At 51.8% G+C, this 18,376-nt stretch overlaps 10 protein-coding genes across 10 annotated transcripts; 4 read left to right on the top strand and 6 right to left on the bottom strand.

The window, feature by feature from the left end:
• Nucleotides 1-311: 311 nt before the first annotated feature.
• On the top strand, nucleotides 312-1,865 carry M436DRAFT_65708 (phosphoglycerate mutase-like protein; the record flags this gene model as incomplete). Its single annotated transcript, XM_013569762.1, has 3 exons — nucleotides 312-588; nucleotides 649-993; nucleotides 1,048-1,865. The coding sequence occupies 3 exons, from the start codon at nucleotides 312-314 to the stop codon at nucleotides 1,863-1,865; spliced, it is 1,440 nt and encodes a 479-aa protein (XP_013425216.1).
• Nucleotides 1,866-2,635: 770 nt separating this feature from the next.
• Nucleotides 2,636-5,829, bottom strand: M436DRAFT_65707 (uncharacterized protein; the record flags this gene model as incomplete). The annotated part of the gene is made up of 5 exons (XM_013569761.1): nucleotides 2,636-4,965; nucleotides 5,013-5,418; nucleotides 5,468-5,516; nucleotides 5,569-5,689; nucleotides 5,748-5,829. The coding sequence occupies 5 exons, from the start codon at nucleotides 5,827-5,829 to the stop codon at nucleotides 2,636-2,638; spliced, it is 2,988 nt and encodes a 995-aa protein (XP_013425215.1).
• A 597-nt stretch (nucleotides 5,830-6,426) lies between these two features.
• Nucleotides 6,427-7,267, bottom strand: M436DRAFT_65706 (uncharacterized protein; the record flags this gene model as incomplete). Its single annotated transcript, XM_013569760.1, has 3 exons — nucleotides 6,427-6,642; nucleotides 6,743-7,111; nucleotides 7,253-7,267. 3 exons carry the CDS (start codon nucleotides 7,265-7,267, stop codon nucleotides 6,427-6,429), a joined length of 600 nt encoding a protein of 199 aa, XP_013425214.1.
• Nucleotides 7,268-7,912: 645 nt separating this feature from the next.
• Nucleotides 7,913-9,304, bottom strand: M436DRAFT_51999 (Low temperature viability protein; the record flags this gene model as incomplete). Its single annotated transcript, XM_013569644.1, has 1 exon — nucleotides 7,913-9,304. A coding segment is annotated over one exon (1,392 nt), but the record flags the coding sequence as incomplete, so codon positions are not given.
• Nucleotides 9,305-9,529: 225 nt separating this feature from the next.
• Nucleotides 9,530-11,638, top strand: M436DRAFT_74630 (YL1-domain-containing protein; the record flags this gene model as incomplete). Its single annotated transcript, XM_013569827.1, has 2 exons — nucleotides 9,530-11,008; nucleotides 11,057-11,638. The coding sequence occupies 2 exons, from the start codon at nucleotides 9,530-9,532 to the stop codon at nucleotides 11,636-11,638; spliced, it is 2,061 nt and encodes a 686-aa protein (XP_013425281.1).
• A 1,019-nt stretch (nucleotides 11,639-12,657) lies between these two features.
• M436DRAFT_52223 (37S ribosomal protein S24) lies at nucleotides 12,658-13,399 on the bottom strand (the record flags this gene model as incomplete). The annotated part of the gene is made up of 2 exons (XM_013569679.1): nucleotides 12,658-12,988; nucleotides 13,320-13,399. Coding segments are annotated over 2 exons (411 nt in total), but the record flags the coding sequence as incomplete, so codon positions are not given.
• A 264-nt stretch (nucleotides 13,400-13,663) lies between these two features.
• M436DRAFT_52031 (uncharacterized protein) lies at nucleotides 13,664-14,760 on the top strand (the record flags this gene model as incomplete). The annotated part of the gene is made up of 3 exons (XM_013569652.1): nucleotides 13,664-13,930; nucleotides 14,005-14,532; nucleotides 14,584-14,760. Coding segments are annotated over 3 exons (972 nt in total), but the record flags the coding sequence as incomplete, so codon positions are not given.
• A 374-nt stretch (nucleotides 14,761-15,134) lies between these two features.
• On the bottom strand, nucleotides 15,135-15,814 carry M436DRAFT_52543 (trimeric LpxA-like protein; the record flags this gene model as incomplete). The annotated part of the gene is made up of 2 exons (XM_013569742.1): nucleotides 15,135-15,579; nucleotides 15,654-15,814. The coding sequence occupies 2 exons, from the start codon at nucleotides 15,812-15,814 to the stop codon at nucleotides 15,135-15,137; spliced, it is 606 nt and encodes a 201-aa protein (XP_013425196.1).
• Nucleotides 15,815-16,056: 242 nt separating this feature from the next.
• On the top strand, nucleotides 16,057-16,930 carry M436DRAFT_52204 (protein-S-isoprenylcysteine O-methyltransferase; the record flags this gene model as incomplete). Its single annotated transcript, XM_013569674.1, has 2 exons — nucleotides 16,057-16,780; nucleotides 16,842-16,930. 2 exons carry the CDS (start codon nucleotides 16,057-16,059, stop codon nucleotides 16,928-16,930), a joined length of 813 nt encoding a protein of 270 aa, XP_013425128.1.
• Nucleotides 16,931-17,193: 263 nt separating this feature from the next.
• On the bottom strand, nucleotides 17,194-18,019 carry M436DRAFT_52525 (uncharacterized protein; the record flags this gene model as incomplete). The annotated part of the gene is made up of 2 exons (XM_013569740.1): nucleotides 17,194-17,814; nucleotides 17,870-18,019. The coding sequence occupies 2 exons, from the start codon at nucleotides 18,017-18,019 to the stop codon at nucleotides 17,194-17,196; spliced, it is 771 nt and encodes a 256-aa protein (XP_013425194.1).
• Between the last annotated feature and the right edge of the window lie 357 nt (nucleotides 18,020-18,376).

Raw genomic sequence — 18,376 nt, 5'->3', positions numbered from 1 at the left:
ATAGGACCACAGGCTTCTCATGACATCTCCGAGGATGTAGTATAGCATCCAGGGCAAGCTGGGAGCGCGTTGTCGTATCGGCTTCCGCACTAGCATAGATAGCTTCAATGGAGCTAATACGGTTATCAGAGAGCGGGACAGGACGAGCTGTCACCGATCAACTTTTCCATGCGTAATAACGCTAGGGTTGCCCGCATATCTGCAATTGCCGGCTATCAATCCTGAGAGGTTTATAAAACAGGTAAGAGCCGCCTACTCTCTTGACCTTGTGCTTTGCTGTCCAACAACTCTCGTTCCAACCGTCTGCCAAAATGTTGTCCAACTCACTCGTCGCTTTGTCCCTCCTCTCTTCGGCCGTCTCGGCTGAGACCGTGCTGGGAGTATACATGTTCCACAGACACGGAGACCGCACACCCAAAGCTCTTGCTCCGGCCAACCTGACCGACCTAGGATATTCGCAGGTCTACACCTCTGGCGATTACTATCGCAACCGCTACGTTGATTCGGAAGCGTCCAGCAGAATTCTGGGCATCAACTCCGATATCGTCAAGCAAGCGCAGATTGCTGCTTCCAGCCCTGCTGACACTGGTAAATACCTATCTCCGAGGAAATATTGATTGAGCAGATTTTCTGACACACTTATCACAGTTCTCCAAAATTCGGCTACCGGCTTCTTGCAGGGTCTCTATCCTCCTGTTGGCAGTGCATTGGGTACTCAGACCCTTAGAAATGGATCCAATGTGACAAGCCCCCTCAATGGCTACCAACTCATCCCTCTGGCTTTGACCACCAGCGGTTCTGGCAGCGAGGACAATGGCTGGCTTCAATCTGCTTCTGGCTGTGCCAATGCTATCAGCAGCTCCAACGAGTACTTCTCCAGCCCCGAATACACCGACCTTCTCGCCAGCACTCAGGACTTCTACAACAGCCTGACTCCTGTGATCAATGCTACTTTCAGCACTAGCCAGATCAGCTTCAAGAATGCATACACCAGTGAGTTTCATCAGTCAGCTCGAATTTGCGTTAGGTGCTAATTGTGATGCTCAGTCTACGATCTGATCCACGTTGCTGAGATCCACAATGCCACCATCAATGATTCTGACGTCCTTACCGCTGATGTCCTTGGCCGACTCTTGGATCTGGCCAACGCTCACGAGTGGGGTCTTGCTTACAACTCATCCAACGACATGCGCGCCATCGCCGGAAAAGTTCTCGCTGCCGAGATTGTCCAAGGCCTCAACACCACCATTTCCACCCAAGGCAAGAGCAAGTTCAACGTCCAGTTCGGCGCCTACGCAACTTTCTCCTCCTTCTTCGGTCTCGCCGGCTTGCCCAACGTCAACAGCGACTTCTACGGCATGGTCGATTACGCTTCATCCATGACCTTTGAGCTTGTCACCAATGCCTCTACTTCGCCTTTCCCTGCCGCCAGCGATATTTCCGTTCGCTTCCTGTTCCACAACGGCACTGCCAGTGCTGATAGCGAACCTATCGCTTACCCTCTCTTCGGCTCCGGCGAGGAAGTTATCCCTTGGAATGACTTTGTTGCCAACATGGACAAATTCAGCATTGGCAGCACTCAGGCTTGGTGCACTGCCTGCGGTAACAGCACTGGCACTTGCGCTGCTTACGCCCCTTCTTCTTCCTCTGGCAGCAACAACGCCGGTACTCAGAGCAAGAAGACCAGTGGTAATGGCTTGTCTCCTGTCGTCAATGGCGTTATTGGCGCCATGGTTACCTTGGCCATTGTGCTTGGTCTCGAGGCTTTGGTGCTGTTGGTTGGCGGTATGAGAGTTGTGAGCAAGAAGACTCTTGCTGCTCGCTCTGTCGTCACCGAGACCGTTACTGGTGGCAAGGCTGCTTAAGAGCTTTCGAATGTCTGAGGACGCCTCACGAGGTGATAATGTATGCGATGGAGGAAGGGAATTACGACTTTTCAATTTGTTTTTTGCTCTAATTACGATCGGTTTCAGTTTCAGTGTATAGATGAATGAAACAATTAACGAGCATGACTTTCTCCCAACGAGGTTTTCTACCTTCTGTTCTTTGCCTGCAGTTACCCTTTCCTCTGCCTGAGAGAATCGCCTCTGCATTTTATATCAGACATGTCACAAGCAGTAAGCCTTGTTTGCCGAAGATAATGTTGGGAAGGCATACAACATCCTTGTTCCCCAACATCAAAATAGCCACCATACCTCCAAAGAAACAAAGAGAGGGAAAAAAAAAAAAAAAAAAAAGGCTCTGACAAAGGCCCCTCCTGCACGGTTAATCATCGTTGATAAGTACTGGGAAGGAAAAGATACAAGAGTCGGCGTACGTGTGTTGATTTTCAAGAAATGAGTGATGTGCGTAGAGAGTGGAAAGACTTGGTTATCATTCATACTTTGCATGGATCGTGCCTTTCGTGGCTATGCGCCCTTCCAACTGCTGAAGCTATTAAGATGTATTGTTGATTACCCATATTAGACAGAGGGAAAAGCAAGGGCAAAGAAAAGCAATCGCCTCCACGGAAAACGCCTGCATTGCAAACACCAAGCTATGCGTGATGAGTGTTTCATCCCTGATTGCCATTGTTGTTTTGTCCCTGCTCGCATAAATTCTCGTTGGCGTCGTTCTGTTTCGGATCCCGACTTCATCAGTAGTTCTTGTTGTTCTGTTTCTCAATATTTCTCATGGCTTGTCTCTGCATCTTGCTGATGAGATTCGCGTGTGCATTGTCCAGTTGTCCTGCTCTCATTCTCCCCTCGATCTCAAGCGTCCTGCGACGTTGTTGTTTGTCTCGTTGTTTGGCCTTGGCCGCTTCGGCAGCCATGCCCCTCCTCTGTTCTAGGAGTTGTCTCTCTGCTGCTTTTCGCCTCGAGTGCTCGTCAAACTCCACACGAGCCATCAAGGTGGGTTTTGCTCCGGGAGCTGATCGTCGTTGTGGCAGGCGGAAGTCGGCGTCTTCTGGGATGACGGCAGGTTGTTCGTTTATGCCATCGGGAGCAAAGCTGTGGCCGGGGCTGAAAGCTCCATTTGAATACCAGTATGGAGGGGCCGAAGGCTGGAAAGATTCACATGGTGGTAGGGGATAGGGATTTCGTAGTGGTGGAGCGACCATAACGAAAGGAGGACAGTTTTGAGTAGGTGAAGGCCCACTTGGAGACGTTGTTGGAGATACATAGACTGGTGAAGAAACAACCGGCGTGGTTCTTGCTGTCGTATCGGCGGGTGACTGTCCACTCATGCTGCTCGATGTGTAAGGTCCGTGAGAGTATATCGAAGAGCCTTGGCTGTTGCTCACTGCTCGTGTGTGCAGAGTCTTTCGTGCTTGCGAAAGTGTTATTTCGTCAAGATCGGTTGACTCCACAAGGTCTGAGCTGCTTTCTGCAAGCTTGCCATGAGACCCGAAGTATCTTCTCGCAACGATACCCTGATTTTCCCCGGCGAAGTTCACTGAGAGACAACGTTGCTTCTTCTGCACCTCTCTTCGTGCAGCAGCTGTGTCCAGAAGAGTAACTCCGGTGTCCAGCACTGGCAACGAGAGATTATGCTTGCTGACCCGTGCAGATTTGATCGGCATAGGTAGGATGGCTGAATTATCCTCAATGTCCGAAGTACATCTAGACTTGCCTTTATCCTTTTTGAGAGCGCTTGATTGTGACAGACCATGTTGCTGCTGTGACTGTGAGGCAGCTAGGTCGTCTTCCTCCAACCGTTCAGCAGAGCCCTTTGTTGCGTAAGTGCCCTCGAAGTCCTTCCACAAGATCGTCTCGTCTTTTGCATCGTACGATCGCACACTTGAGGCTCGTAGATTCGGCTCTGCGTCAACCAAGTTCTTGCTCCACTCTTGCGTCCTACTCATGACTTCTGCTCGTCCATGAGCTTCGGAGTTGGGGATTCGTGAAGAAGGCTCGACGGCTTCGTTAATATTGAAAACTTCGCTCGCGGGTCCGAGGTGAGCGTATCGAAGCGTCTCATTTGAAGGTTCCAGGTCTTCGGGAGTCGAGTGTTCTTTATTTGCGTTTCTCTCGTCAACGTTGGGCGTGCGGGTGATGTGCTGCTCCCATTCGGACAGGTCATCTTCGGACAGTGTGATAACAGTAGGCACCATTCCCTCATCCTCGTGTGATTCTTCGACATCGCGTGGCTGTTCCGTCGTGTCCACCAAGTCTGAAGCCGAGTTCAGAAAACTGAACCTTGCTGCGAGGGCTGGCGGTGAAGGGCTGATGGACCTCATGTTGGCATCTTCGGTCTCATCCCAAGGTGAGCCGCATTCGTAATCCATTGCTGGAAGAATTGGCGGAGGTCGTTTCGAGGTTGGTCTCAACGTATACTCAACCTCCTCACCATTCTCATTGAGGGCCTTGCCATTTTCGACCATAAGACGCTCAAGAATGGGAATGACGGACGAAGGGATTCGGGCCTCTACCTCCTCTGAATCAGGAACGCCTTCACTGATGACGAACGGACCCTTCGTTTGCGAGGTGTTCAATGCTGCTGGAGAGATGGTCTTGCGTGCTCCGAGAGGTGATATCTCGTCATGGTGCTGATGTCGAGCGTCACTTGATATCGGCAACAGGACATTATGATCGGGCTTCAACTTGTTTAGCACAAAGTCCGCCACGCCGTTGATCTTTTGGCCAGCTCTCGAAGCAAAAGATGGTGGATCCACTGGCTTTTGTTCGACATCTGGTTTCTTCGGATCCGGATCCTTGTTTCTCGCTTCCCAGGCTGTGAGGTCTCTGTCGGCCGCCATTCTGAAGGTACGTCCAATCTCAAGCGCTTGCTTTTCTTGGTCCTCTCTGAGGGCAGCCATTCTTGCGGCTTCTGCTTCCTTTCGAGCCCGGAGAGGTTTCCAAAACTTGTATTGGATAATCAGGGCGGCGACAAACAAGACAGGTATCAGGACATTCTCAACTATGATAAGATGGGTCAAAGGGTAGGTTTTGGTTCCGAAGCCGAAGAGCTCGACTCTATGCAAATCTGTATGGGGTCAGCAGAAGAAAAGACACAGTCCGGACCCAACATACGCCATGTGTAAGCCCAGAACTCCTTCAAGCCAGCACGGCTGTAGCAATCGATTCCTAGAACAAATGCCGTGCTGCCAGAAAAAGCCGAGAAAGTCATGTAGGCCGGATCTGCCCACTTCTTGAGCATGGGAATCGAGGGCGTGAGAGAAACAGCACACATGGCACCGATCAAGAGGGCGGTCATGGAAGACGTTTTGATGACACCTCCTGGGCACAGCGTTTCGATCCACATGGCCATGCAGAAGCCTCCCAAGACGCAACCAGCACGTCTCGCCAGCCATCCGACGAACCACTGCAAGAGACCGCCCACAATGATGGCAGGCAAGACGGCGGCGACCAGATATCCGCCCTGAGCACGGTCGCTAATGCCTGCGTCCAGGTGCTTTGTTGTAAAGAGTATTATTACCTGTGCGGTGGTGAGTGTCGTGGTGTCACAGGAAGGGTAGTACACATACGGTGATACCAATGCAGACGAGGTATGTACAACTGATGGACATGTAAAGCCTTTAATCATTGGTTAGCGAGCAAACATCTCCGAGTTCAAGGGCGAGCGAACCTTCCATATCTGATGCTGGCGAGGGCGTATGGGATGCTGGTCATTATGAGCAAGGCACCAGCTAGACCGAATGCAGGCGTAAGACGCGGTGGCAGAGGCAATGCATGATTTGTCGAGTGGCCTGCGACGTGTGGTTAGCAGTGATCCAACAGCGTAGTGGTTGGACCTGTTCGACGCACCTGGAGATGCTTGTGGGAAAGCATTCGTAGCATTGGTAATGATGCTCGAGTTGAAACCACTCGTCGAGTTGAAAGGACTCATGGTCGCGAAGAAGAGCAGTTGCGACCGAGAAGTCGGGGGCTCTGCAAGTAGATCAGACTGGTTTGTGCTGATGTTCAGCTTTCGCAGCCACTTCGTTCACTTTCAAAGAGGCATCCGCAACGAAGAGGTGATTGATGGAACTATGACGAATCGGACGCTCACGTTGGTCGCGAGAGGAGTGAGGGTTAAATGGTGACCGCTATGGTCAAGCATCAAGCTTTTAGTTCAGAACATTGAAACACTAGGCCCTGGCACTTTGGGAAAGCTTGAGTGAGAACATGCGAATTTGAGGGACAATCGACAGGAGGGGTAAGATGGCGAGAGGTCCTGCCCGGAGGGGAAAGGGTCTGAAGATATGCGGACACTCGCATTGCCTATATACGGCAGGAACGATATGCCTCGCGACTTCGACATTTGATGGCAAAGGCAGGACGAGGCCCGCGGACCTACGTGTACTGTAGGTGAATATGCATGCAAGAACTCTAAGGTCGAGTAAGCGTGCAGCATGATGAGCATCAGACTGCCCGTTTGGCTTTGGATAAACTTCTTGCCGCTCGCCGGAACGGACGTCTGCTCTATTCGACTCCACCCTGTGTCTCAAAAGAGGTGGGTGGTTGGACTTTGGACCAAACGAGCGGGTGCCGGGCTGCGCGAGCGGCTGCTGTCCGCCCGATGCCAGCAAATCATGACTGGGGCATGCTGCTGGGCATCTACCGGCCGCGCATGAGTGTATCCAAGTCTTCCAAGTTGTGGCTGTGACTTTTCCCAGGTGATGATCCCGGCGGAGAGGAAAAAGAGGCTGGTGCTGGAAAGCTGCAGATGCAAGCAAGTGGAGCACGGACACCGCTTGCTTGCCAACGGTTATCCGTAAAACATGCGGAGACATCAAAGATGCTGACGATCTCGCACAGACCTGGCGTGAGTCCTTGTCATTGTTACCCGCATTTGCATTCACATCCGGATAATTGACAAGGTTGCTCTGGATGCACAGAGCCCTGCCGTACTCAACTTTGCGCCTGTCAGCAAAAGCTTCCTGCGATTGAAAGTCTGTCCAAGGTACGTTGACCAAAGTACCTGCGAGTCTGGTCCTCCAACTCCGCATATCATTGCGCGTTTGCAACCACCCTGGTGATGAGCACAAGGTTGCAGCTCCAGAAACGACTGCCTCACCGGTGGTCTGATATGCGTAACTATCATGACGTGCAAAACCCACTGCAGACTTCTGCATACCCTCGAAGTCACCAGGAAAGATGAGGTTGTTACTCGTACCACGCAGGCTGGGCTGGTATGAGATAGCGTTTAACTCTATCTGCGTGTCGCTATCACCGTTGCAGTGCTTGCAATCCGGTTTGGTTAGGAAACTCTTGGAGACATTGAGCAGGTTCACGAAGGTCAAAACGAACGAACAATTGATATGTCTTACTATGCGGTATACCATTGTGAATTCTAAGCTCTTCTTCCTTCTAATGACTTGAAGCGATATGGGAGAAGCGAAAATGCACGACTGTCTTTGACACTAGAGAGATCTTGGAGGAGCGAGCCAAGAGGCCATCGGCGTTCGGTGCCCGTTGCACCGAAGCAAGTCCTCCGCTTCCGAAACTTATGCAAAGTTTTATGTAAATTCGTGCAGGCTTCGCTTGCACAACCCCCTCACACACCGCTATACCAGCAAAAAAAACTTCTTTCCAACCACCTCATGTTTGACATAGTCATGCAAAAAGAATATCATCAAGTGCTGCCCCCTGACGGAGTCGAACCGGCGACCTCGGCATTACTAGTGCCGCGCTCTACCAACTGAGCTAAAGGGGCTTGATGAGATGCAGTTCTTGTTGGAGCAGTACATGTCCAAGAGGTCGAACGGGCTCTGACGGGCCGAAACTGGCCCTCACCCCCTGAGGAACTCCAAGTCATGTATTTCTGATGTAGGATTGACTCGGTGGTTCGAATGTGTTGGCATGTGTGTATCGTGATATAGAAAAAATGCTACGCTCAAGGCAAGATGGCCTTTTTTTTGATGATCCATACATCTCTTTCTTTCCCAAACGCCACGCTAAACAAAAGGACACAAGGTCAAAGGTTGAACTCATTGGTGACGAGTGCTCTGAGCACGGGCAGACTTGCCCAAACGAGCAGGACCCAGACCGAAACGGATCTCATCAAGCTGCTCCATCCCAGTCTGGAAGCCAGATTTCTTGATATGGCGACCACGGTTACCAGCACGCGAGTGGCCGGCAAGGAAACCATCCATGATGCTGTCAAAGTCACTGCGGACGAGATTGGGGGCTTCCGAGTCGGTGGCTCGTGAGTATGAGCTGATGGCTGAGGCGTGAGACATGCCAGTCATGCCTGAAGCCATGGATTCGGCATCATCGAATTGGGAACCATAGTCATCGAAATCGTCTTCGGCGTAGGCTTCTTCGATCTTGTCGAAGCGTTGGTCCAGCAGACTTTGGGCGTCTGTGCGGACGAGGGCGGACGAGGACATAGAGTAGCCGGATGTCGAGGTCATGGCACCCTTGCGCTTCTTGCGGCGGCCAGAAGCCAGAGATGAAAGACCGGTGTTGATGGACTGTATGTCTGATGGTGCAGGCTTGGCTTCTTTCTTGGGCAGAGCCTTTGCGGCCTTGACGTCTTGCTTGAACTTTGTGAATTCTTCCATCCAGGCTCCTGCGCTGGGGTCTGAGGGCGGTGGAGCAGCAGTGTCGGCAGGCGGTGGTAGATGTTCGCCCTTCTCTCCCTTTTCTCCAGCCTTGATTGTGTCGTCGGATTGCCAGCCTTCATCGTCGTCGTCGACGTAGCCGTCGCCCTCTTCCTCGTCGAACTCGAGACCTTCCCAGTCATCGCGATCGACTTCCTCGGCGTCACCAGTAAGTTCTGCAAAGATGTCGTCCTCGTCGTCGACGTATGCCTCGTCGTCCAGAGCCTCTAGGGCTTCGCGCAAACGGGGATCCATGTCGGGCTGGAAGCCAGCAATAGCGTCTGGTACAGCCTGCATATCCTGGTAGGTTGTTTTGCGGACAAAGTCGCTAGGCAGCATGTCGTCGGGCATCAGACTTCTGGTCGAAGCAACACTCTCTCCACCATAACTCTGCAAGTCATCATCCTTGACGTCCATGCCGCGGAGCGCATCCTCCAGACTCATCTTCCCCTTGTTCTTGTTCTTTGCTGAGCGAGCCTCAACCCAAGTAGCGGCACCACCTCCAGAGCCCAGGTCGCGCAGATGTTGCATGTAATCGTACTGGGTGTCGTCGAAGTAGACACCGTGCTCGGCTGCCTCACCCTCGTTGGGCTTGTAGTCTGTACCGAACTCATCTTCTAGATCGCCACGCTCCTTGATCTTGCGGCTGTTTTTGGCGTATTGAGGACCTCTGAGTTCGGCAAAGACCATGGAAGGGGCGTCGGCATCGTTGATGAGAGGGTCGTTTTGAGCGCGGTGGACCAGGGCGAACTTGGTCGCATCCTTTCCGCTGAGATAATGTTAGACTTGGAGGAGAGCTGCGAGACATGTCGAATACATACAACTTGCGAGGAGCCATGTTGATTGCTTGTTGTGTTTGTGGAACAGAAGAGTCGGACAAAAAAAGTTTCAAGATTCGTCAGATCGGGCAGGCACCCAAGTGGCGCCAAGAGGAACGCGGGCTGACATGTGCCTTCCTCGACTGTCCACTTTCACCGTCGACATGTCAATCACCATTCTGCCATGTCGCAAGACCCTGAAGATGAGGTTCCCGCTGAAGAGCTCCTGGTCCATGGCCGCGCAAAGAGAGCCACCGCGGGCAACCGCATGCACTTTCTCATGCAACATCTCGAAGACGAAGACGTCCGCAACGACCTGCTACAAGAAGATGAAACAGACCAGATAGACTACCAACTCTCCGACACCGAAGATGTCGCCTTTGGATCCAGTGACGACTCGGACGATGAAGGCCCGCCACGCGAAGGTCAGGACGAAGACCTACAAGGAGAGAAAGAGTTGCAAAAGACCGAACGCCAGGAAGCCCGCAAGAAGAAGCGCAAGGCCGCCGATTTCGCCAATATGCCTCTCAATCCTCTGATGAAACGCCAAAGACTCGCTGCTACCAACTCGCTGCTTGCTCCCCGTCCGCGCAAAAAATCCGAACGCATCTCCTGGCTACCTACCCTCGACGATGCCCCGACGCGCCAGTCGCGTCGTCGCCAGACTGTTGCCAACAAGGAACAGACAGAGGCCAAGCTGAAAGAGAGTCAGAAGCGCTCGGAAAAGGCTCACGAATTGATCAAGATCGCTGCCGAGAAGAAGGCTGCTTCGGCCGTGCCCGCCCTCACCCAGGAAGACCGCATGAAGAGAGCTTTGAAGGTCGAGAAAGAGAATAGCAGGACACTCAATCGCTGGGAGAAGGCCGAAGAAGAACGACAACTTGCTCAACAGAGGAGGCTTGAAGCCTTGCGCGACAGACAACTCGAGGGTCCTGTCTTCAGGTACTGGAGTGGCTCTGTCATGTGGGAAGGAGAGAAGATCAAGGTCAAGCGTGTCCACCAACCGAGGATTGAAGCTGTCATCGAGACCAAACCGGATCCTCCTGCCGAAAAATCGTCAACCGAGACACTCCCTCAAACCACTGCCACCGAAGGCGACAAGACGCCCACTGCGAACGATTCCCAGAAGGTCAAGTCTGCGCAGGAGTCAGAGGCTCAGCAACCCGAAGACACAGTCATGGTAGACGCAACAAACGAACTCACGCCTGCTGGAGTACCAAGCCAAGAAGAGAAGGAACCTCTAAATACAGCAAAGGACGAAGGCACGTCACCAAAAGCCACCAGCAAAACAGCCGAGACTGCAGAGCCGGCTATAGCAGAGGTCGCCGAAGCGAATGTGCCAGAGGCTACCAAAGAAACAGCAGCTGAGCAGGATCCGGCGGAGAATAGCACAGCTGAAGACAAACCATCCGAACTAGATCAGGCTCAACCGACTTCTGGCCTTGGAGCGAAATCACAATCATTCTTGGATGGGATCCATTACTGGGCTTCGCAGTCGCCAGAAGCCACTGCACAAAAGAATAAGGCTTCTGCGTCACAGACTCCGGCACCGGCACCGGCACCAGCGCCAGCACCAGCTTCCGAAGGACAAACAGCAGAGACAGCACCCGTCCAGACACAATCTACAGAACCAAAAACGGCAGATCAGCCTCCTCCAGCGCCAGTCATGGATCCAGCCAAACCACCTACGACTCTGGACCCTACCCTACAGCCAACTGATCCCACACAACAAACGCCAACACCATTCGACGTATTTCCCCAAGTCCAACCAGAAGCCACACCTGCGCCTCCATCCATGCCCCTCGTCCGCGAACAAGCCCAACGCACCCTCATAATCCTCGAAGCTTTTCCAGAACTCGAACTCGCGCCCCCGGTCGCCCCCTCCAACAAAAAGTCGACCAGCGCATCAACCATCCTCTCCTCAGTCTTGATTCCCGACGCTCTACCATCTCTCACCCCGCAAGAATCCAAATACCTCTCCTCCAAGTCAGCGAAAAAGAAAGAATTCTTGCCTCCACCACCTCCCAAGCCTGTTTGCGCGATTACAGCCAAACCTGCTCACTACAAAGATCCCAAAACGGGAATGCCGTATCAAGGGTTGGAAGCGTATAAAGCTCTACAGAGAGTGAGTGCAGGAGGATGTAGGTGGGGAGGCCAGGGGTGGGATTGCTGGATGGGAATTTTGGGGCAGGGAGTTATGGGACGGGTCGCTAGAGGTGTGCCCGAGTGTTTCGTTACGGGGAAGGTTGTGAGGAAGGGTTGTGAGGAAGGAGAAGGAGAAGAAAGAGGGTAAAGAGGTCAAGAAGGAGGATGGAGCTGTGAGTGTGCCTGCCCCTGTTGCCGTTGCACCTACTGCACCTGTGGCGGCTATGACGGGACCTGCCTGTGCTCCTGCGGCGAACACATCAAGCAGTGCTACTACGTGAAAGACAAATATTGGCATACAGCATTAGCAAAAAGCATAGCATGATATCCATCACACGAATTAATGAAACACGACTTGTAGACACATCTTATGTCCTTATACCTCCATACCACGCACATGGGTTTTTTTCGACCTAGGAAAAGTGGAAGACCTGATAGATACGACATAGAGACATCACTCATCCGTCTCAATATCGAGTTCCTCTGGTAATGTCAAAATACCAGCCAAGGCCTTGTTTGTTAGATGGACAAGGAAATCTGACAGAAAGAAATTATCTGAATCCAAATGCCTTGAGTCAAAGTCGGCAGGGATGGGTTGTTTTGAGACAGGGTTGTACAGAAAACATTGTTTTGGTGGTGACAAGGTCAATCAGATGAGACGGAAGATAAACACAGTATGAATGTCTGCTGTGCTGTGCAGTGCAGTGCAGGTTCTTTACCTCAAACGAAAATACGATCTCTTGCCTTTGCGGTTTATTTGTTCGTAGACAAGCGAAGAGTGGATGATCAAGATGACATGAGAGATCTAAGAATGAAGAGAGGAGAGGCAAGAAAGACCGAACTTTTGTTTTTGATGTGATATGATCGTTAACTTTTTCGAAGTTTGGTTTTGGGTATGAAGGGACTACGAAAAAGCTAGGAACCACCGTGACGCCTTTCGTCCCCCATCCATGGACCACTGCATATTTTGGCAATTGGTGTCCTTTTAGATAGCGTGTGGTTGCTTGCGCTAAAGAGATTGCATAGGCAACTCTTCTCCACAGCCCAGACAAGAAACAAGAAGACGACAAGCGACGGACCACTACTCTGATTAGAGAGAGGGGCGAGACGCTTATTTGTCCTTCTTGGCCTTGGCACCCTTGACCTTTGCGGTACCGGTGAGGGTCTTCATGCGGTTCTTGCGCTGCTTGCCTGTGAGGGTGTGTTAGTACAGTGTGCGAGGCAGAGATGAGGAAGGGTGCATAACGTACGCTGCTGTCTCGAGGCCTTCTCGATCTTGGTGGCCATGCCAACACGGACAAGACGGTAGTGGGGCTCGAACTTCTTCATGGCCTCGTTGGAGTCGTAGATGAGAGCGAAGCCAGTGGACTTGCCACCACCGTACTGGGTGCGGAAACCGAAGACGGAGACCTGGTCCTTGTCGGCCTTGTAGAGCTCGGAGAGCTTCTGACGGAGCTCATCCTTGGAGACGTTGGGACGGTTGGGGTGGAGGACATCACTTGAGGGCCCTAGTCAGTACGGGTGGATCTCAATATAGAGGAGATCAAGCTGTGCCGGCTGCCGATGCTGCGTCTGTCGTCGACCTGGTCGCTGTCTTGTGCCTTTTGTCCATGCGGAAACGAGTGGTTGAATATTGCGGAGAAGATTTTGCTTTTGATTCTTTTCTTTCGCACACGGCGGCGCAATGTTGAATGTCGCAACGATGCGATAGACACAAAATCCTCCTCTTGCTTCTCGTTTCCACACAGGCGCAGGGTTGGACAGTCCTTGGTCGGCGGCAGATGCAGCATCGGTGCTCTAGCGGGACGGGGGCGAAGGAGGAGACTCACACGACCATCTGCTTGCGGGCAAGCAGGGGGTTGCGGATGAACTTGCGGGTGCGCAGAGTAACTTGAGCGTCGGCCATTTTTGCGAGTGATGGGGATGGGATCGATGGTCGTCGAAAATGGGTTCTTGTCGTCTCGAGCAGAAGAAGAATCCGGTCGCAGGCGCCCGCGCAAATTCGACGGCCAGTCTGGCTTTGTGCGTGGTCTGTGCGTTGAGCTTTCTAGCGCTGTTTTCCGATGTCGACCCGCTTTGCTCTATCCATATCTTATGCAGGCTTGTGCAACGTTGCCTTTCACTTGTAGATTCTGCGCCCTCACGTCTTCACGGCTTTTGGTAATAGTTCACTCTCACGATGACTCCGAATGTATCAGAAGAGGCACTTGAACAGATCGGTCTGTTCCGCAGACAGTATCTGCAACTACTCGATGCTCAAAACCTCACTTGGCCCTCTCCAGACACTCTCCGCGCCTCACAGGCTCAAGAATGGATATACGAGAACCTTTTCCAGACAGACGACCTTGACCACTTTCTGCCTCCGGAAAGGTACCGTCTGCGTATCTTGAAGCTGCTCATGTCCAAGATCGAATCCTCCATTGTAGACCCAGAAGAAGATGTAAGCGTCTTCTTGTCTCATCTTTTCTTGTCACTTGCCTTTTTCTGATTTCCGCTTCTTCGTTGTGCATTCAGGAAATATCGGATAATCTCATGTCTACACTTGCCGAACTCATGTTCTCTCCCATGCCTGATGATGCCACCGCTGCTCAACAGCGGAACTGGGTAACGTATACTCCTCTTGCTCAGGGTTCTCCCATCGTGGACAAGGAGCCTGAGTTGAAGTTGCTGGAGAACCGTGCAGTCATCTCCGGTGCTGGCACTACTGGGTTGCGCACTTGGGAGGCTGCTCTTCACCTTTCTTCATATCTGCTTTCCTCGCCTGATTTGATGGAAAGTGTCAAGGGCAAGAAGGTGATTGAGCTTGGTGCTGGTACAGGGTTACTGTCCATCTTGTGCGCCAGCCATCTGGACGCTGCACACGTCACGGCCACCGATGGTGATGAAGGTGTTGTTCAAGCTTTGCATGAGAATGCAGCTTTCAACGATGTCAAGGATGTTATGGACATTGGCGTGCTGTGGTGGGGTCGAGCTCTTAAGGGCTCTTGGATGTTTGACAAAGATCCTTCGTTTTCCTGTGATCTTGTTCTTGGTGCTGATGTTGTGAGTGGCATGCCTTTCTGTTGTACGAAAACATACTAACCCTAGTTTCAGACATACGACAAGGCTGTTATACCGGCACTGGTCGCTAGCATGCGAGACATGTTCGAGGCCTGGCCTCATGTACAGATCATCATCTCAGCGACCATTCGGAACACTGACACTTTCGCTGCTTTCGAATATGCTTGCGGTAAGTTTCGAAGCATGGTTACGCCCCACTTGGTAGACTAACATTTGACGAAGCACACAACGAGTTCAAGGTCCACGAGGTGGATTATCCTTTGATTCCTATGGAGCAGCAGACTTCGCTCTTCCATTCGACTGTGGTTCCAATCAAGATCTTCTCCATCACTGCACCCGAGACGCAGAAAGACCCTTACCAAGTATAACCGATCTACGACCAATCCACAGTAGTGAGAGGGTCGGCGAATACAGCCTTGAACCAAACACTTGAGCCGACGAGCGACAGGAACTCAAGCAGAATCTGCAATTTTTCGGATCTCTGCTCTATCCTCGGCTGTGGTGGTATTTCTCGGTGTCTGCTTGATGATCTTTGCCGGGTTGCCCGCCACGACCGTGTATGGTGCAACGTCCTGGTTCGAACATCAGCATACTTGACCACACTGGAAACAAACATCGCAACTCACCTTTGTCACGACACTACCCGCACCCACTGTGCTACCACGTCCAATCGTCACACCCGGACAAACAACAACATTTCCACCAATCCAAACATCCTCCTCAATGGTGATAGGTTTCCCAGACTCTGGACCATTTGTTCCATCTCTCAAATCAGGATCCAATGGGTGAGTGCCAGAATACAAGCTCACGTTTGGAGCTAGCAGGCTTCTTGCACCGATGGAAACAAGACAGGTGTCGATGATGGTGCAGTTGAAGTTTATGAAAACACCTTCGCCTAGACGGACATTGGTGCCGTAGTCTGCGTGGAAGGGAGCTTCAACCCAGGCGTAGGATGCTAGGAGTTCTTCATCTGCGTCTTCTGTGCTGTCTTCCTTGCGAGGAGGAAGCGGGGTGGTATCGCCCACGATACTATAAAGTCACATTTGAGTATGAAAGTTTCATAAAAGAGAAATATATACTGGTAAATTAGATAAGTCACTTACTCTTTCCACAATTCAACCTGTTGCCTTCTAGTGATTCCCTCGGCTTTGTTGTATGCAGTGCAAGCGCGTGCACATCGGCGACGCTCAGCGACTAGCTCGGGGGTAAAAGCATGATAGAGCTCTCCTCTAAGTGATCTAGCCTTATTCTCTGAGATAGGCATGATGATTCAAGAACAATATGTATAATGCTTCTCTTTGTGTGGGAAGATGAAACGTGGATAGAGAGACAGAGAGATGGCTTGGCAGGACTCCGGATTCAGCCAGGATGCGGGAAGAGACCCTGACCGATCGCCTTGATATTGTTCTCGAAGTTTGGACTTTCTTGCGCATCTGCTCGACTCGCGCGTGTTTCTAGTCCGGGCCAGTGTCTGTACTTCTTTCCTTGACACATCAGCAGTCCAAGATGGCACATCAAGACGACTCAGACACCTCTGCACCTTCGTCTCCCACAGAGCACAACAACAACAACAAAAATGGGGCAGCAACGCAATCACGTACACCCCTTGTGGACCCAACCATCTACCCCGGCAACTCACGTTCCATCTCTGCAATCGCATTACACGCACTCTGCTTAGGCATCGTGTTTGCCTCTTGCAGCATCGCTACTATCCTGCTTGCTCATCACTCACACCGTATCTGGCGCCTTGCCGAATTCATCGCAACTTTGTCACTGTTCCATTTCTTGGAGTTTTGGACCACGGCGAGATACAACACGCATAATGCAAAGGTATCTTCGTATTTGCTGACGAGCAATGGAGGCGCGTATCTCTCTGCCCACGTTGCTGCGATGGTCGAGATTATCATTACCTCTTTCTTCTTCCCTGCTCTCCAGGATGCCTATTCCAATATCTTCACCATCACTGCAGGAGCAGTGCTAGTCATCATGGGACAAGTCATCCGCAGTACTGCTATGGCGCAAGCAGGAGTCAGCTTCAACCACATTCCAGCCAAGAGCAAGAAAAACGACCATGTGCTGGTGACTTCTGGACTTTATTCGTGGTTTCGCCATCCGAGTTACTTTGGGTATTACTTCTTTGCTGTCGGCACGCAGGTTGTGGTTGGAAACAAGATTTGTTTTGTGAGCTACGCCATCATTTTGTGGTTCTTTTTCAAGGATAGGATCACTCGTGAGTTTTGTTCTGGCCCAATTTTTGTTGTGATGGTATGTTTGCTGACTTTTTTGTGCAGATGAGGAACAGGATCTGGTCAAGTTCTTTGGGGACGACTATCTTGCTTATCGCAAAAGTGTTGGTACTGGTATTCCGTTCATACCATAAAGATCTTGAATTGATCAAATCATACACGAGCAAAAGATTAATCAAATCGTGGGGAATTCTACTCGTCCAAGACCTTGAGAGTACAAAATAGTCATACACATCTGATAAATAGGAAAGATCGTAGGTATGCTGGTGTAAGATATAAATGCTATAACAAAACCCATCGCTATGCCATCAAAACCCAAAGACAATCAATCAATCAGAGGCCGTTCGATCAAGGCAGACCACATAAGTTCAGGTAAAGAGCGTTGCGCCAGTGCAGGCTACACAAGGCCTCCAGCCAGGCCTTTAGCCGTGCCCGTCACTCCGTCCGTCTTTTTGGCAACTCCATCAACCCCAGCCTGCTTGGTCACATCTTCCAGCTTGGCTTGCTTGGTGACATTGCCGACGTTTGCATTCTTCCTGATCGAGTCTGCTTGCTCGCCAAAGTCGACTCCGCTGGACTTTGCGCCTTGTAGCTTCCTGGGCTTGTTGCCATTCTGCTTTGGGCTTGCGTCGTCCTTGGCGTTCTGACCAGAGTGGTCTGGGTATTCCTGACGTGCGCCGCCCATGATGAAGTCGAGTCTTCCGCCAGTGAGCGCATTGATCTTGTCACCGATGGCATCGCCTTGTGCTGCGGGTGTCTCGCCCTTGTTGAACCACTTGAGAAGGTAGTATCCACCCATGCCCCACAGGAAGAAGAAGCATGCGGCAAGGGTGGTGAAGAAGACGGTGGGGAAAAGTATGACCAGAGCGACAATGACCATGAAGAGGGTGAAGCCAATGGCGACGAGCAGGCCGACCAGCAAGGCGACGACGAGCGAGAAGACGAAGACGGTAAGAGTAAATAGGATGAACAAGAACATGGGCGGGCCCGTCAGGGCGATGTTGGTCAGGAGGAAGGCCTGGCATATATGTTAGTGTGCGGCTGAGAGGAGTGAATCGAGGTTTAGCACATACCGACAGCTTTGGGTTCTTGACGGCAAACTGCTGGAGCTTGGTCAAGAGCTCCTGGCGGCGCTCTGGCGGAAAGACCGAGTCGAGAATGGACATGGCTTTGGTAGTCATGGTGCTGGCGAGGCCTTCGATGGTGCTCACGATGCCCGACATGGCGAGCAGAGGTGAGAGCTGAGATAGGTAGAGACTAGGTTAGGCAGAACGGCGGGGGACGTGTCTCAGGTGGGCAGGGAGGTGCAACGACGTTTTTGTCCAAGTTGCAGCGTATCTCAGGAAGGAGCAAACACGACTTATCTAGCTTTTACACAGACTACAGGGCAGCTGCTTTGTTACGCAACTCTCGACGGGCCAAACCGCAGCTGCTGGTGCAAGACGGCAGAGAAAGCAGGGTTTCATCTTGTTTGGCAGTCGCGACCCTCACACACACGTCACATGGCAGCGACAGGCTACAGCCCACTCGGCAGCGGCTGGCACGGGCCATCCCGCATGACTCCAGCCCCGGCCAGAAAC

Source organism: Aureobasidium namibiae (genome assembly GCF_000721765.1).
Source record: "Aureobasidium namibiae CBS 147.97 unplaced genomic scaffold scaffold_14, whole genome shotgun sequence".
Taxonomy (NCBI): Eukaryota; Fungi; Ascomycota; class Dothideomycetes; order Dothideales; family Saccotheciaceae; genus Aureobasidium; species Aureobasidium namibiae.
The sequence above is the reverse complement of the archived record's forward strand: the minus strand, read 5'-3'. Positions and strand labels throughout refer to the sequence as shown.